Genomic DNA, 19,656 nt, shown 5'->3' with positions numbered 1-19,656 from the left:
AAATGAACCAATCAAATCTCTTTTTTGAGGTCACAAAATTGCATTTAAAAGTGATGGTTTTTTTTAGAGTTAATCAATATTATTTTTACAATTACCTCAGATAATGTCTTGTATTAATATTTATATTAAATATATATATATATAAGTTTCCCAAATAAAAAAAAAATTGAAGGAGTCGCGCACCCACCGCGTCTGATATGCATATTACATCATGCGCTACCGAGCGTCCATCACGTTGCATAATATGTATATCTTGCATATGTGCCAGGAGTCGCGTACCAGTCGCATAGCGTCCGCCTTGGGAAAGTCGTACTCGTCGCACACCCTACGCGGATCCTAAACAGCAATCCTAAAATGGCGGACACGTTTCTCGCAGTAAACAAGCAGGGTGCGCTTAGGGTGCGCGGCTCCAAAAAAAAAAGGAAAAAATAATAATAAAAGTATTTTAAGTATATTATAAACAATATAAAATAATTTAAAAAATATATTTTTTTATTTTTTTTTTAATAACAAATATGTGTAATGTAATTTAAAAAATAATATCTAAAAATAAAAAGATTAAAAAAAGTAGTTAAAAAATATTTAAAAAACAACAATAAATATATTTGAAAATTATCATTTCAAAAACCTTTGAATTTCACTATAAAAACATAGAGTTTAGATATGTTATAGTTAGGAATTAGCATTTAAAAAACTTTAAAATTCACTGAAAAAAACAGAGGTTTTATGGGTGTTATAGTTAGCTAGACATTTCACTCGTACAAAACCATTGAAATTCCCCCGTTATAGTTAGTTGTACTAACTATAACTCGCGCACCCGCAATCAACTGCTGCTGATGTCACATATTACATCATTCATGACATGGTCAGTGACATCACTGATGGCATCACTGATGACATCTTAAATGACATCACTGATGACATCATCCACGGGACAAACTGATACACCTCATCATACAGTAGCATAACCTTTCATCACTCACTGTAAAATACAGAGTACCATATTTGAATCCATTGACACACCAATACAAGTTTCTCAAAACCCACTCAGTGATTCCTAGATCTACACACATCTAATCACTTACCTATAGATTCACTCATACATGTGGTCAATGATCAATAGAACACTATCAAAGATACTTATACACCTATATCGACATTACACACCAGCACACATCCTATTCACTTATGAAGTATTCCTACTCACTTATGCAAACAATGGATCATACTAACATTTACTTAGCTACACACTTATACAAACACCACTTCATCTATTCATATAGATAGTAACTCATTCTTAGTGTGTTATAAAATCACTACTACATGTATACAGTTATCCATACAGTCACTCATACAATCACTGAGTCTTATGTATACTTATTTATATACAACTGTCACATACACGGCCTTTTATTTTTCTAGTTTGCTGGACATGTACCATTGAGAGATATATTTGCTCATCACCACACCCATAAAGATATCCCTTCACCCAAACAACTGTTATAACATGTAGTCTTAACCTCATATACCTGCTAAATCAACTATTCGCACATCTTTGGGCAGTCACACACCCCCACCGAACCACACACACATTCACTCTCCCATACAAATAACTCAGTTAACTAATCAATAACTAATATAGACTTTCACATAGCTAGTAACCAACTGGAGAAGCAGTTTACACAACAACTGACAAAGTGATACAGATATTCACACAGTTTAGACACTATCCAATATATTTAGTGAGACACTGCTACTAAATCCTCCATCCAGATATTTATATATCCACTCATTCTTCAATGTAGATTGCTATATATATAATACATATTTAAATACCGAACCAAACCACATTCACTGGATGATGTCATCAGTGATATTACTCTTCCAAAATAGAATTTTTGGAAACATACTACCAATAAGATGCCAAATTGTAAAAAATATACTCTACTACATTTAGAGTACCTCTGATATCTGGGCTATGGGAAGTTTACCAAACGGAGATATGTGTAAGCGGCTGGTTAAGTTTGGCAACACCTCTCCAACAACAAAAAAGCATGCCCCACATCTCTTTTGAATTGGATATTGCCACCCAACCTTGAGACAATTACAACCTCCACATATATCATCACAAGAGCAAGAAAACTCCAAACTAAGATTTGACATCCCTGAAACCTATGGATGGCAATGGTTGAAAAACAGAGTTATGAGTAGCAGTTTAACGGTACTGCTCCCCGTGGATCACCCAGATGTACATACACACATCCTCTGGCTAGGTGAGACCAGAAGCTTTAAATAAATATGAGTATACACCTCATGGGGTCTCACTCTGACACAAATACAGTAAGCGGTGAGTGGTATCAGTATCAGTATCAAACAAGCTTTATTCGATTTCAAAGTTCAAAATCATAAAAGCACATAATATAAAAATACATTTTACAGTAGACTCAATTAGTTAAAAACGTAATATTATACATTTAAGACAAATTGTATTGCTAAAACATATTACTAAAACATCACATTGTGTTCCAGAATTTAATCACAAGTTTCAAAAAACTAGATACTGCATGTATAATATGATCTTCTTCTAACTGTTGCAGCTTGAGAAAGGCTAATGTGCAAGTTCGAATCCCCCAAGCTCTATGAACGGGTAACAGTAAAACCCTTCTTGGTAGGTGATAAAATTTACAGAACAGGACAAAATGTATGTTTGATTGATAAGCAATATCGTCACAGGGGCATACGAGGTTCTCCATGGACCAATTGTTACAAAGGGGAAAAGTAATCAGACGAAAAAAAGTGCCTAGCCTAAAGCGAGTCAACAACATGCAGGTGTAGGGGCTTGACACAAAGATAAGATACCTTTGTAGGCCCTCATGGGCAGTAATTTGCTGATATCTAAGTATGGTATTTTTTCCTTTTTCAGAACTCCACCTAGTACTCGCTAGATGGTCAAGAGCCATCTTTTTCAGCGATCCTCTTGATACTACCTCCATGCTAGCTGGTCTAACAAAGAATTCCAGGTGTCCTATCTCATTGAGCATGTTTCTTATATATTATATATAAGAATATCATCCAACGAGACCGACTGCAAGAAAAGCCTGGAACAGCAAAGACAAAGATATTTGGACAGAGGCTATCCTGAGAAGCTGCTAGAAGGCCATTTGAACAAAGTGAAAAGTATACCCAGGAAGAACTTACTGCAAAAAAAGAACAAAACAGACAACAAAAGGATGGTATTTGTATCAAAATACTCATCTGTGTCAAAAGATGTACAAAGGATAATCTTCAAAAGATGGGAAATCATTACAGCCGATAAAGATTTTGAAACACTTTTCCACGACAAACCACTATTCGCGTACAAAAGGTCACAGAACCTCAAAGAACTATTGAACAAAACCAACAATAATGAAATGACATCCAAAAAAACACACAAAGGAACACAAAAATGTTATAATTGCAAGAACTGCAATAATGTCATCCCAGGAGATATCTTGCTTCATCCACGCACGGGTGAAATGATAAAACTAAGACATACAACAAACTGCAACTCAGAGCATGTAGTCTACTCCATAAAATGTCCATGTGGACTACTATACATCGGCAAAACAGACCGAAAATTGAAAATCAGGCTGTCAGAACACAAAAGCCGCATACGTAACAAGAATCTGACTGCACCCCTGGCGAAGCATTGGAACGAAATGGGACACTCCATCGCCCAATTAAGATTCCAAATAATCGAAATGGTTCCTCAAAGATTGGGCATAGACAATGCCAAAATTTTAATTCAAAGAGAAACATTCTGGATTCGAAAACTCCAGACTCTTATCCCAAATGGATTGAATGATAAGCTAGACCTGATATGCTTCCTATAGGTATTCAAACCTGAAGAGACTGCAAACCACTACATTGCTCTAGACAATATCCACTGATCTACCCAATGTACACACCGCAGCACAGACCGACTATGGCTCATCGCACAGTCACACAATCTTGACACTTAATCATCAGTTTCTCACCTAACACAATCGCCCGCTCACATTTTCCATACCCCACTTCCTCATAACCTCGTTGACTTAATTTGGTGCAATAAGAGTACACTACCCAAAGAATGTAAATAGGCAGGGTTGTATTTTGAACGCTGTATCAAAAGTAATGAATAGTCATTGTTAAATGAAAGGCATATGTTGCACTTATATCAGAGAAAATAATGGGGTAATTTCGAAATACCAAAATCCAACTATATGGGTCACATTTCATTTTTCTCTGATCCTCTACATGCCTAGTTTACTCTTTCACTAAATTGCCCAACTCTGACACTCATCGAGCCTCCCTTCAATATATCCAACCTGTCACTAATGCCCATTGAATCCACACACCGAGCTTGCACACCACTTCATAATGGCGACCCTCGCTATCCACAGCATAAACAGTAAAGGTGCAGGATCTAAACCCATACATGGGCAGTATATTGGACCCTTACCAAAAGTAAGGAATAGTAATTATTGAATGAAAGGCAAATGCCGCACATATATTTGAGATAATACCTAGCATTTTTCAAAAAACCAAAATCCCACCACACGCCATCCAATTCTCTCTCCCCTATACTCCTATTCATTTAGTTTATTTGTTCACCATGATGTTAAACCCTGACATTTATTGAGCGTTGCCTCAATACATCCAGCCTGTCACGAATGCCCACTGAATCTACGTATCGAGCTTATACACCGCTCCAAAATGGCGACTCCCGTTATCCACATTATTAAAAGCAAATGCGCAAGATCCTAACTCTTTTAAGCACCTCATCCCGTAATTAACAAAAAATTTAACACAATATCGCAACGTGAATTAGAACTTGTTCCATTGAGTCATTCACAATTAAATGTAAGTCTGAAATAAAAACAAGAACAGCCGCCGTTTACACTGCAATCACCCGAGTCCGTTTTCGATACTGATGCGGTTAACAATAATGTGAATAAAGGAAGGACTACCGCCTTCGCATTCACATCGAAACAACGCCGAGACGCGACCACCGAGCATTCTGCTCCGGTAAGACTTGCTTTTGAAATAACCATCCGCAGAGTCCTTTACTCACGCTGTAACTTGAATAAATAGCACGCTGGCCGGTTTTTTACTATCCTCTATTTTTACTTTTTCGGCAGATCGACTTTCCATTTTCTCGAGCACTTGCAGAGCCCGATGTTTATCAAGTAGGACTCTCAGGTAACCTCTGATATTATTGAGGCTTTAACTTACCATGCTCACTGCTATTCTGCAGTATTAACCAGGAACCCCTTCTGTCCCCGCACAGGCTCCTTGATTAACAGTCAGCATACATAAGGTGAGAACTTATGTATATCCATTTACCCCTTTAATAATCTAGCTTGAGACTCTTGCAATGCAAATATAATACCCCCCACAATCCTAACTCTGTGTTTTCCACCCCTTCTGTCCCCACAGATAAAATCAATATAAGTACACAGGTAACATCATGTTCCATTGAGAATTCTCTCATACATAAAACCGATTTTACAAACTCTACATACTTCATATGCATCTTTTGTTGTTATGCAGATTGTACCAGGATTCTACCTATAGCATAATATCCAATTGATTTCACCTAGTTTGCGGTAAGAAACATACATTACTTAGATTCAATTTCATTCACAATAGTGCATCAATAGTAACATGATTCCTTTTCTTTTCATCTTTTTTTCCTATACACAGACCCCTGACGAAGGGGCTCGCGCCCCGAAATGCATTGGGTGAACACTAAATGTATTGATATTATGATGTACGATATCAATTTGAAGAGAGTTATGTACATGTTGGCAAAAGAATACATGTTTTCACAAATGTAACATGAATATGAATGTCATGCTGATTTAAGTTGATTTTTTGATGAAAAATAAACAAATGTTCTAACGTTCAAATATAAACTAAGTAGTGCTTACTGGTGTCCTGGTGCTCAACCAGGCCATAATTACCCTCTTATATAGGATAGCCATTTAATATTGGCTACTCCATCGAGGGAAAGACAGTCATTAATTAAATCTCTGTTCAATGCGGTCTTGCGTGTAACCCAAACCTTATGCCAGAGAAGTATGGGGGAAATCCTTATGGTATCAGAAATATAACGGAGGCCAGCTTCTATATGTAGCATATACGTAGAAGTAGATTTAGACACGCCTAATAGATGGCGAATGAACTGATTTTCGCAGCGTTGTATCGTCTGCGCATTTTCCAGCCCCCACAGGCCAGCACCGTATATAGCTGTTGAAACACATTTAGCTTTATAAATATATATTAATTCTTTCGCTGGTTTTCCCCCTAGTTTGGCAGAGAAATTATTCAAAGTTCCGATAGTATGTGTGAAGGCTAATTGTCTAGCGCTTACTGCTGCATTCCAATTTCCCCTCCTATCGAAGTTTACGCCTAGATAAGAAAACCTATTCGTGGTTTCAATTCTTTTCCCATCAAGGAAGATTGGACAGGGCACCCTCTTTGTCCCTTGCCCGCAGGACATTGTATAGGTTTTTGATATATTCACTCTTAGGCCCCTCTCCCGCATAAAACAAGTAAATTTATCCACAGTCCTCTGTAATCCTAATCTAGTCCGCGGCATTAAAGCCGCGTCGTCAGCGTATAGTAATATCGGTACAGGGGTCCTGCTGATAGTGGGGTAATCATGTTGTAAATCCCTGAGATATTGTCCAATGGAATTGACATATAGGGTGAATAACAGGGGTGCTAAGATGCACCCCTGTCAAACCCCCCTTTGTATAGGGAATTTGTCTGAACACTCCCCCCTACGGCCGTAGCTCACCCTTGCTCCTGCCCCTCTATATAGTTCTTTGATAAAGGACAGGATTTGGCTATCAATGCCCATCTCAGCAAGTGTTATCCATAACAACTTGTGATCTACACAGTCAAAAGCGGAGCTTAAATCAATAAAAGTGATAAAAAGTTTTCCGCTCTTTGCCTGGGTATATTTGGCAATAAGTAGGGCCAAATTTAAACACTGTTCCACAGTCCCTTTGCCAGATCTGAAGCCGTACTGCAAGTTTGAGATGACATGATTTTCCTCCCCCAGGTTTGAATCCTGTTCAGGATGATCCGGCCCGCCATCTTCATCAATGCGTCCAAAAGTGAGATTGGCCGATAGCAGGTGGGGTCGTTCCTATCACCTTTTTTAAAGATGGGAATGACTATGGCATCAGGCCAGGAAGATATAAACCCATATTGATTGGCCTTATTTAACACATTTGTGATCATCGTAGCCCAGAGGTCTAGCTCAGCCTTATAAACATCAACCAGAATGCCGTCCGGGCCCCGTGCCTTGCCTGATGGATGTCTTTTATAGCTTTGGTCACTTCTTGGCAGCTAAAAGTTATGTCAAGTGGGAAAGTGCTAAGTTGGTTACAAATATGGAGACTAGCCGCCCTGTCACTGGGGGCATTCACGGTAGCACCTGGGGTGACTCCATTATAAAGATGTTTAAAGTGAGTCACCCAGGTGTCCCCGGATATTGCTATGTCTATAAAGTTGGCCTCTTGGGTTTGTAGGTAGGGGGTATTTACCACTTTCCAAAAGGCTGTGTTATCTCTTTTTTGCGATGCCTCTTGTAGGGCCACCCAAGCCTCTCTTTTCAATGTGGCCTTCCTAATCTTAATCGTCTTTGTATATATCTTTCTGGCCTGCCGGATTAACTCAGGGTTTCTTGGTGTTACCTGCAGGGTCTTTTTAAAGGCTGTTAAAGCCTTGGTGCATTTGCGGTCGAACCCCCTATGGGTTTTATTTTCCTCGCCCCTATGTTCTCTACTCAGTAGGGTTTTTGTGGCTGCTTGTATTTTTGAAAAGGAGGCCATAACTTTTTCTGAGTCCTCATCTTGTGCCAGGCAAATAGACATATCTTCAAAAGATGTCAGGACTAATTTTCTCAAGAAACCTAGTGACTCCACCTTATCCCATTTTAGTGTATAGCCATTTTTGGATGCCAGTTTGATCTTGGGTGTGTAAAGTGATTTATCCACTATAGTTTGTATTTGTGTATGCCCTTTGACTTTTAGAGTGAAGGATACAGGATAATGGTCTATAAGCAGGACCTGGCCCGTTTCCCAAGTTGCTATCAACCCAGCATGGGCTGTAGATATTAGTGTAAAATCAATTATGGAATTAGTCCCCCTTCCGTTAAAAGTTAGCTGAAACGGAACTACATAACTCATTTACAAAGTACAAGTTAAAATGAAAAAGAATGTTATTGAGAGTACTACCAAGTTTCGTATGAGTGAAATGAGTAGGGCAATCTTCCCTGTGCGCAGTTAGGCCGCTGATGCCCGTAGAGCAGCGAGGGCAGATAGTGCAATTAAAATCCCCTACCCAGATCATGACCTTCTCTCCTGCCGATTGCTCCTTTAGAGAGGTTAAGCTGAACAAGAGTTTGTTAATTATGCTATCTAACGTGTGTGGTGGCACAATATTATAAAAGTTTATTATAATCATATTAGTAAGATGACCCCAGTTAATCATCAGGATTTGATAGAAATCGGTAGTCATAAACTTGAGTACTTTAATGTCCCCTGTTGTAGAGATGTATGTGCTTAAACCCCCTCTATTTCGTCCCTGTGCGCTTACCATAGCTGGGGTGTGGAAAGTTTGGAACCCGATAATATGTAGTTCCTCTTTGGACCATGTTTCCTGTAGGCATAATATGCTATGTTCAGTAACAACATCTAACCAGGGTTGCTGGGACACTTTACTTGCCAAACCAGCAACGTTCCATGAAAGAAGGCTATGAGTAGATTCCATCTGCCTAAGGCATATACTCTCCGGGATGAGGCTTTCTCTTTCTCCCTTATATAGAAAAGGGCTAATGAAGCCTGGGGTTCTAGTGGGAATTGTGGTGGTGTGAGCGTATCAGTCACTGTACTAGTTTTCTGATGTTGTCTAACTACTACTGCCTTTTTCCCGGCAGCATCGTTTGAGTACCTTGCGTCCCTTCAGGCACCAGGGCTACATTCCTTTTTGGCAGGTTTGACACTATGGTAAGAGGGGTAGTCAGATTTTAATGGGTACTTTGCCAAGGTAGTCCTAAAGTGTCTATCTAAATCATCCAATCCTGAAAGAGCATTATAGCGATTAGTTAGAGGGATTGGCCAATAAGGTGTATTGGGGACTTGCTGAATACTGTCACCCCAAAAGTTTATGGGCCTTTCTGCGTGCCTGAATGCAGGGTAGGTAAGTCTCTGTTGGTTTGTGTTCTTAAAATGGGGAGTATGAGTGGGAAATTCGAATTTAGTAGGAGGAACACTTGGGGCGTAAGGAGTCATCAGCGACTGAGGTTAAAAATAGCTCAGGACTCGGGACCATATGCCTCTACCCCCCGCTCCAGGTACCAGACAGCGATGTGAGTTACGACCCTCCGATCTCTGAAATTAATAATAATTATGTCCCCATTGATATCTTTCGGTCTCTGTCCTACCCTGGCTAGTCTTCTCACATGCGCTATTTACCTGTCTAAGTTGGGGGGGGAGAGGTCTGTTTTGTCTGAGCCAATGGACTACTTTATTCTTTAATTCTAAGTAGCCTTCTCTCTTCCCTTATGTGAGCTCTGGAACCCCTGTGAGCACTACGACATATGGTGCCGCTTCTGGAGGCAGGTCTATATGACATCCTGTTCTTTTTGTGACCTTGTCTAGGGGGTGGGCCTGGTTAGAGGTTACCTCTTTAGTAAGTGGATTTGGGTTAAAAATGTGGCTGACTGGCCCTCTACCCCTAGTCTCCTTGGCCGCTGTTAGTTCTTTTTCTGCCATCTTGCTAAGTTTTTTCTAACAGGAAGGGGTATCCCCTATAATAGGATTGCTATTTGGCTCTTGCCCGCCGCACATATAGTTCGTTTTATGGGCTGCTAAATCCTTTAACACCTTGGCTGCTAGAGATATTTTCCTCCTGTGCTGATAATCTATGAATCCCATTGTTCATGACGAGCTCAGCTCGTCATGAGCACAGCTCAACCGTGCCTCATGACGAGCTCAGCTCGTCATGAGCATCGAAGGGGTTAAGAGTTTAGTGTTTAATGTGGTCGCTTCCTCTACGGTATTCAGTTGATCACCCAGCCTTTTCACCCTCTCAAATAGTGGGAGAAGTAGAGATCTGACTAGATGTTCTATACTCTCCACCTTGCACTGCTTAGGTTCAGTTTCGATAGATTGGGGTTTGGGCGGAATCTTTTTTCCCTGACAGTTTAGCTCTACTGGCGGCAAGTTTGGCTGCTTTCCTATTGTGTTTCGGTCGGTGGGAGAGCTTATACAAGTTTTAAGTGTTTTCCTTCGCCCACCCCTGTGTAAGTTCCCCCTTCTCTTCCTCTTCAATGCTGCTCCTTGGCCTAATGGTTTTTGTGGGGCATTACTCGTTTTATTTACGGGGTGGGGTTGGGCAGCTGAAGCAATGAGGGCTCCTCCAAGGATATGTCAGAGGAGGGATCCAGGTTAACTACATCCCGGTGGACCCTCGTGGTTGATTCTAGGGAAGATGATTGAAAGTTATCCTGAAATAATAAGGGAATACCAATATCCGCAATAGAGGCATTCCCATTGATCTGTGTACTTTGTTTAGGGGGAGAGATTGAGTGTATTATTGGACCCAAAGATGAGCGCGTGTTCCTTTGGGACTCCAACGACTCTCAGCAACTGAGATTTCAAGATCCAATGTCGAGACAACCTTGGTTAAAAAAGCGTCTAATGTCCCTCTAGTAGTCCCCCCGCCCTGGGTTTTCTTTCCCTTTCCTGGTGTAGTAGTCATTATTTAAGAGCTATAGTTAATTCACAGGTTAGGCACAAAATTATCGTACTATAGCTGATTTGACAATGTCACCCTCAAACCCCCTTATTCATTTCCAAGATCTTATCTAAACCACAATAGATTGGATACTAAGTATCTTACTGCTCTTTTTAGTCCCAGTAGTAGCCTTGACCAGGCGTAGACGGGCCCGGGCTTCGCCCGCGCGCGTCCCGCGAGTCGCGGGTGTGGGCCTGTTTAAATATTGGGAGGAATAGTGATAGTAGGCGGGAAGAGGACCAGCTGTGCCCAATATCGCGCACTGCCTTCTGGTACTCGCAGGCCCGCTGCCTCCCGGTGATGTTGTCTCTTCAGCCCCAGTCCGTGGCTCGATAGGAGAACAGAGTCTCTCTCAGTAACAGAGCCCAAGTCAGCAAAAAAAGGAACAGCCAGAGGTAATCCTAGCATGGAAGTGTCAATGATTTGAAAAGGGCTTAGCGCTTCAAAAATGGCTGTGAGCGGCTCCCGCGGAGCGGGGGCCGCGAGCCGTATTATACTGCAGGGAGGTGATGGTAGGCGGGAAGCGGACCAGCTGCGCCCAATATCGCGCACTGCCTTCTGGTCCTCGCAGTCCTGCTGCCTCCCGGTGATGTTGTCTCTTCAGCCCCAGTCCGTGGCTCGATAGGGGAACAGAGTCTCTCTCAGTAACAGAGCCCACGTCAGCAAAAAGGAACAGCCAGAGGTAATCCTAGCATGGAAGTGTCAATGATTTGAAAAGGGCTTAGCGCTTCAAAAACGGCTGCGGGCGGCACAATACTAATCTTAGCTGCCTCAACCTATAACATAATAATTATAGAGTCAGCAGACTCTTGGCCGCAATCAGGACGGACGATTGGGCAAGTCTTTGGAGAGGCTGTGGCACACATACAGGAAGGCTGTATTATTTCAATAAGAGAAGGAGTCACAGTGCACTATATAAACAAACATTTTAAATCAGCGGTGAGTGGTATATTGAGGGACCCAGGAGTGGGCCTATCAAACATGGGTTACCAGCAAGCTATTATACTCCAACACCACATTACGAAAGCCCACTAAGGCAGAGTGTGCTTCCAAATTTACAACTGGCCACTAACATAACATAACACATAGCATAACACAGAACAGAACATATAAACAAGTAAAATAACTAAAATCTTTAAAAAGGTTGCGTTGTGTAATGCATCAAATGTAATTTCCAACAGTTTCCAGTCAATTCATTTGACTAATACCCCTAGTTTGAAGCACCTTTTACCGAGAGAACTGCAGGAGGAACTGATTAAGGACACATTACAAAAAAAAGGGGAAAAAAAGTATTTTAGCATCCCTTCATTGATAATCTGAAATGCCTCATTAGAAGGCCCATTGCCGCTCTCTCTTAGAAACGAGTTCTGCCCAAGGAGAAAGCGGGGCTGAAAGTCCTGTTGAATTAGCCGCCGCCTGGGAAGGCGGATAATCTCCCGGTCACTGTCTAATAATGTCATGAGCGCGGACGGCGCAGCCAGACTTCCATTAGCCCTTTTCCCTGCGCCGTAACTGAGTGCTAAAAATTGATTGTTAACGAAGCAAATGAATGAAGCAACTACAGCTTGGAAACCATCGAGCAGACGCGCATATGCTCCCCAAAGGCTCCATTTGTACAAAGTGAGTTGTAACAAGTTAAAAGGCACTTTACGATCTATCGCACCATTCTGCTTCCGTCGTCCCCCAGACTAAAAATAAACCCGGTTAAAAATCATTTGCTTAAATTTCAAGTTCATCTTGAATCCAATTGCTTGGTAATGTACAGCGAACACTAAGTGCTTCTGCTTTTAAGCGATTAATTGCTCGAATTGATGAAGAAATCTTTAGATGTGACCTTTAACTGTACGAACAACAAGCGGCTTAGAGCGACAAAGAGGACGCGGCCACAAGAGCAGCAACAAAAGGCTGAAGTTCCACTCTGACTGATTTAAAAAAAAACAAAAAAACTCCACAAAACTTTAATCCATGTCAGACGTTAATCTATTGCAGATTGTTTAAAGATGTCTCGAGATTTGTTGCAGGTCTTAATGGATCCAATGGTTAGTCAAGAATATCATTTTGATTTAGGAAAATTGCTCTACCATTAACTTACCAAAAAAATACAAAGGCCATTCTCGGCCGATAATTCAGAAAGCATTTGCTGGGGTCTTAGGAAAAGCAATGCAGAGAGGGAGAGATGATATAACTGCATTTACAAAAACTAAATAGGAGAAGGCACCTTGAGGGGAGCTTTTGTTTCTTAGCAAGACCCTCGCACACTGCGCTACACAGGTGCGTGTCATTTATTTATAGTAGGTATAATTACAAATATAGACCCTAACCTCTAGTGCCGGCGACGTGGGGAGGTGCCAACTCCTATCCACTCCAACTGACACTACATTCATCCTAACCTTTGGAACCTATAAGTTTTTGAAAAGAGACTGGGTTTGGGTTGAGAGAGCAGGAAGCAATGGCGCTCTAAGCGGTGTGATCTCTTGATAGGACTGTTCGTGCAGTGGGCATGCGGTGCAAACAGGACAGTGGAACACAAACCCAGAGAACCACCCCTGCAGCGGAATAGGAAGACCTAATCCGAAAGCGAAGGAGAACAGATCCTGGGCACACGACTTCAGGACAATTGATTTCACCAGCGTGTGCACAGGATCTGTTCTCCTTTGGAACCTATAAACTGGAACAATAAGGTAGAGAATCCCAAAAAGAAGAACAGAGATGTCAATCAACAAGGTCGTTTTGGAAAGGCAGGCAGTGAGCCGGTGTCTGAGTTGCAGCTGTGCGTCGCTTTTTTAGGCAGTGTAGTGACCGATTTGGGCTTTGTCTGTGCTGTTTGGGCACGGCCCGCGGCCCAGTGGGGGCCTGTTCGGCCTTTCTGAAGGCAGATGGTCCTCTGTACCTCCCATTTACCAACAGTGCGGAGGTGTAGTTCCCAGTTTCTTGCTGGGCCAGCCCATTAATGTATGCAGATTGAGCAGGGGGACCTAAGAAGAAGTGGCCTCACATATTCAGGTGTGGTTCACCAGTGTGAACTAATCCCTTCCACACAGAGTCCAGGCAACATTTCCATGTTTTTTAAATTTTAGTGAAGTTAAGAAAACATGGCTCTTTTTAGAGAACCCCTCACCTTCTTTTCATATTACTTAAAACACTGAAGAAGTGATTTGCAAAACGGTGGAATATGCAAATATGGGCTTCTTTTTTTTCTGCCGCTCAAACCTATTTATTATCCTAATCCAACCCGGTCAATCAGCAGTGTATGGCACCATCTCAAACTCCTTTGGGAACTCAAACTATGACATCTGGACCATCCACAACCAGCTTTGGCTCACAATTCATAGTCTTTGTAGCGCTGAGATGGAAGTGGGTGGAATCTCAGCAAGTACTGATGCCGGAAACAGCAGAAGCATCGATATCAGCTAATGTTGGCATGGGTGGGGGGCATAATTCTGCAGAAACATTCCTGGTGGGATTTCAGCTATTACGACTGATGCAGGAGGCATATGCAGCAATCTTTCAGAGGACCACACACTGAATTGCACAGGAAGTAATCAAACAACAGGGAGAGAGAAGGGTAAAGAGAACTTGTTCATCTTCCCAAGCAATAACCAATATAACAAAAAAATGAGTTAGCTACCTTCTCAACTACAGCCTTGGAACCCACAGGGTGTTTTTAAAGAACTCTCACTCACCAACCTAGTTGGTGACATGCTTGGGTTCCCACCCTGGTTGCCGAATGCTTCCAGGGTGTCCTACGAGGCCTGATTACAGCGGAGCTGATTTTTGTTGTGATTGTGACAGTGTGTGTAATGGTGAATGGTGATTTTAAAATTGACTCAGGTACTCCTACCACAAATAGTGATTTTAGTACTGGAGGTCCTGGTCAATTTTTAAAAACAGTGGTGGATACTTGTCAGACTTAAATTCATCCCAATTTTCCTCAATGTGGTCAACATGTTTCAGCCATCCATCTAAGTGCCTCTACGGGTCAACCTGACTTTTGTCAGGAACAGAGATCATACATGCAAGCACGCTAGGGGATGCGGAATGGAGGTATGTCCTTAAGGACAGAGTCACTTCTTGCGACCAATCCTGTAAAAATAAGTTTATGAGAAAAACATAAGTATAATTACCATGTAGGAAAACATATAAAGAGATCGTGTGCAGACCTCCTTACTTTGCCCCTAATACCCCCATCCAACAAATTTTCATTGTGTCAGAGAGTATCTTATAGTTGTTTTTTGCATTTTCTTAGTTAGAAGTGTAGGTTCAAATTCTTAGAAAACAATGTGCACAGTAACATATAGCATACGTGATCTAAATAAGTAAGGCACAAGCCAGACATAATGTAAAAATTAGGAAATGGCTCTCGTTTGTAACAGGCATATCTACAATAATCAAACAGCCAACAGCACTTTGCACCTGTGTAAATTCACTTGCATGCAATATTGTGAATAAGAACGAACTCGTAATATTGTAGTCAATCACTACATCGGATGCTCCAAAGGGGTGGACCCTATTGGCATACTCTGTAAACCACAAAGCAGTGGTTATTTATTGCAACAATTTTAAAATAGAGGAAATGCTTAATGTCTATGTAAACACGGTTATGCTCCCCCTTAGTATTCCCCACTTACTTCCTCAAGGTGTCTCACTTTCAGATAAACCTACCAATCTTTCTCGTAAGCCCCGATTCTTGCGCGTTTTAAAGTAAGTACTTTTTTTTACAGATTCACCTGCTTACAGGCGGGCCTGTTGTGGAAGACGCTCATTGGAGGATACCAGTCGGTAATGTGTTTCATTGCTTGAGCGCCCCCGTTAGGCGATCAGTGGCACTGTCAGCTGGTTCCTTGAGGGCTAGAGAATTGACCCTGGAATGCTGTTGTGAGCGTGAGGTCATAGCGCACGTGCCGTCGATCACCATGGGAAGATGAGCGGCATGTGAAGTGCTCTCTCCCGGCCAATTGGATGTCGGCATGTCTATGATGTAAGAGTTTTTAATTTCCATTTCGGAACTATGTCAATGGGTTTCCTCGTATTTGTTTGATTGGTAACAGTTGAAAACTAGCCGGTCTTTGCCTTCCCCTACAGCTGGCTAATTCGATGACTAGTCGGAGTGATCTGTAAAAAATTAAACGTGCATCTTGTGGAACCATACTAAAAGTGAAATGTTGTGCAACTATTTCTACATTAAAGGCTCTACCTGAAAACCTCCAATAGGGCCAATTTCTCAGACTTAGAAACGTGCATACAGAAAACCGACTTTAACATAGAGGTAAAAGCTTTTTAAGAAAAGCTACGAGATCACAACTACCCCGAAAACATCATACGGAAAACCTACAAGCAGGAAAGCGATGCGAGGGAACACATCTGTAATTATTCTAGCATCAGCTCAATACCTTGTTGCTGTACCATAAACACAAAAGTATCTTGTTTAGGGTTCTGCTGCGCTGCAGCTAATTAGGTTGCTGCCTTTGGTCTTGGCCTCAAAAAATAGGCTGAAATGAACTCTTTTTGGTGTACCACTTTGGTAGCTGAGCATTGGGGTCTTCGGTGTTGCAGGTTACCACAGTATCAGCACAGCATGTTTTGCTTTCTCTTTGGTGGTTTCTTGAAGATGGCATGGGCTTCTCCACTGGGTTCGTTCGGCTCCATCTTGATGGTTTTAGAAATTACTGCGATTCAATGTGCACAGCTCTAGTATCTGAGAGTTCATGAGCTTGCACAAGAGCATGCATAGTGGTCGGGGGCTTCCTTGCTGTCCCCATTCTCTTTTCAGAGATCTGACAAGTGATACTCTTGAATGATTTGGTAATTCAGTTCTTCAAATATGTCAACAAATTTGTACATGCTCGCCAGCTGATGTAGGTGAGGATAGAAATAATAGATGGGCTCATTTTGTCCTGTTTGGACAACCTCAGAACAAAATGTTAATATTACTGGATGAATGCACGGACGCAGGAAAATATCAGTGTGGACAGCACACTGTGCGGAGTTAAAGATTCAGCGCAGTCAATGCTTTCACGCAGTCAATGCCTGGAAAAGTGAGAAACATCTTGTCCACCTCTTCATCCAGCAAATGAGGAAAGATGGATCTCTTTGCTGCAGGGTCAGTTTCTTTTTTGACAAAGAAATCATTTTTAAACATGTTGGACTCATATATTCCACCTGGCCGCCACTGATTATAGGGCATTCTGTATACCAAAAGGTTGGATGGCATTTGCTGAACTGTGCAGCATGAAGATTGTCAACAGAGGGGTTTAGTCGCAGTGAGAACGTCATCTGGGTGAAGCATTAAAGGAGCGGCAGGCAAAGCCCACACAGTTGCACTAGGGGCATGGAAATCATGGCCAAAAGGCCTCTGGGTGTTTGAGTCGTCAGCTCTAGGAGAGGTGAATGAGTTCAGGTTGCCAAGGGTTTGGGCTATCACTATGTGGGGTGCACAGCTTTGCTTTGACACACCATCTACGATAAGTTCTCTATAAATCTGCCCACACACCTGGCCACCAGCAGGCTCACATGTAACTCCAGGTTAAAACTGATGCTGGTATGCCACTTTTCTTCAAGAATGCACCACAGCACACTCATGTGTCCCCCAAGTACGGTGCCCATGAGCAACCTCAAGTTCATGGAAAGTACTCCAGCAGGACTGGGGTGCCTCCACTGACCATTAGGGGGAGTAAGCTCATCAGCATCAAACGAACACATCCCGTAGGAGCGAGAGGGACAGCCCTTAAGTGGCTGGAGCCCTTTTTAGAGGATAGATCGTTTCAAATTTTTGAGGATAGATTTATCTCTGAAAGTATGCCACTGAGGTAAGGGGTTCCCCAGGGCTCCTCCCTGAGCCCACACTTTTTAATTTTTACATGAGCCCCCTGGCTGAGGTTGTTAAGCCTTTTGGCATTCAGTTTATCACATATGCGGATGACAATCACAGATTGTCTCCATTAGTCAATGTGATAAAGCTGAAACTGATCTAGCGGGCTGTCTCGAAAGGGTGTCTCCCTGGATGGAAGACTCTTATCTGAAACTTAATGGGGCTAAAACAGAGATTATGTTCCCAGGCAAAGCCTTCCCCCTGAATGCTAGTTCACTCTGGCCCAGGTGTCTGGGTCCAAAGCCCCCTTCTAAAGAACAGATTGAGAGCCTTGGTGTTGGTTGGACCACAATTTTAACTTTAAGGAACAAGCACGTAAAGTGGCAGGGAGTTGTTACAGGATTTTGAAGATGATAAGGAAAATCCTCCCCCTACTGCCTTTTAATGCCAGGAGACTGTTGGTTCAAGCGTTTATCCTCTATCGACTTGAATATGCCAATGTTCTTTATTTAGGATCTCCTTGTTCAACCATAAAAAAATTGCCGACGGTACAGAATTGTGCTGCACGCCTCCTTACGCAGGCCCCCAATCCAGAATCTGCAAGGCCTTCTATTGCCACCCTCCACTGGCTCCCTGTCGCTGAAAGGGTTCAGTTTAAAGCATCGTGCATCACTCATAAGACAATGGCATCTAAGGGCCCATTCTCCGGTCTATTATCTCCCTTTACTGTCCCAATTGGTCCCTGCGTTCAGGGAACACGTTTCTTGCAGTAGTCCCCAGGATAAAAATGTTCCGGAGTGGTGGACGTCTGTTCGCCTATAACGCTGCAAAATTGTGGAACCAGCTACCTGATCATATTCGTCTTGAGGATAACTATTTGACCTTTCGAAAACTTCTGAAAACTTTTCTGTTTCTATTATGACTCCGCTTCTAGCGCTGGGAGGCCTTCTGGTAGCCATGCGCTTTAGAAATGCAGATTCACTCATTCATTCATCCCCAGTAGGCGAACTCAGGCAGACGCACAGGTTCGGTTACTCACTGTGTATACAATGCTCCATACAGGCGTGCATCCGTTACTCATAGTATGCACAATGACACAGAGGACCAAACCACTAGTGCCGGCAGTGTGGGGGAAAGCCAATTCCTATTCACTCCGACCGGCACTACATAGCGGCAGTTGTAGATGAGTGTCACAAACACACTATGGGGAAAAAATGTAACTGTCTCTCTCTGATGCAGAGAGAAGTCAATGTCATGCCTCTATCAGGCATCTTGGGGATCGGCTATATAAAGTTCAGCTTAGGCTTCATGTGGCCAAATGATGAGTTGAGGCCTTCTTTTTGCATTAACTCGAGTTTTCTTTGTGTGCATAACATTTACAATCATGCCTTGTGTAAGTGAAGCCCATGAAATTCAGCTAATTCTGAAAAACGTTTTTGTTACCAAAAACTTGAATTACCTTTAGTTGAAAGAATTTGAGAACTTGAGCTATATCAAAATTCTGATCAGCGCATAGCATGTCTCCAGCAATCTAGGTAAAAAGAAAAAACAGAAAGGGTGCATCATAGATTTTATAGAGAAGAGTGTATAATGCTATTTATTACCATTATTAAGAGTGGAGTGCTGGAGTAGTAATGACGAGCGACAGGTGAAATCTTAGGTGGGTCAGGATGTCCCTCCCCTCCTTCAACAATGGTAATTATCAACATATTATTCTCTGAACATCTGCATATATGATGTACACCATGCTGTGCCTTCATGCACATTATTTATAACCAGAGGTATTTGAGCAACTCAGAGCTCATTCTCATTGTACAGATTGATAGCTTTGAAAGTGAGTACATAATATCTACAAGACATACGTCATAAAACAATTCATTACAATGTAAAAAGCACAAAGGCTTATAGTGAAATTAAACATACATTTGTATTATACAAAGCTCAACTCCTAAAATAACTACAAACAATGTACTAAATTGCAAAGTGTATAGAAACAATTCCTGTATAGTTTCTAA

General features: G+C 41.9%; 1 protein-coding gene across 1 annotated transcript in view; it reads right to left on the bottom strand.

Annotated features, from left to right (window-relative positions):
• The window catches only part of LOC147732447 (uncharacterized), an 899,668-nt gene that overhangs the window by 562,891 nt on the left and 317,121 nt on the right, over nt 1-19,656 (bottom strand). Inside the window, exon 5 of the mRNA XM_086956972.1 lies at nt 19,101-19,172. Coding sequence (XP_086813098.1) covers nt 19,101-19,172 — 72 coding nt within the window. The remainder of the gene's footprint in view (nt 1-19,100; nt 19,173-19,656) is intronic.

The sequence above is a fragment of the Lissotriton vulgaris genome, chromosome 2_1, assembly GCF_964263255.1.
Source record: "Lissotriton vulgaris chromosome 2_1, aLisVul1.2, whole genome shotgun sequence".
Taxonomy (NCBI): domain Eukaryota; kingdom Metazoa; phylum Chordata; class Amphibia; order Caudata; family Salamandridae; genus Lissotriton; species Lissotriton vulgaris.
The sequence above is the reverse complement of the archived record's forward strand: the minus strand, read 5'-3'. Positions and strand labels throughout refer to the sequence as shown.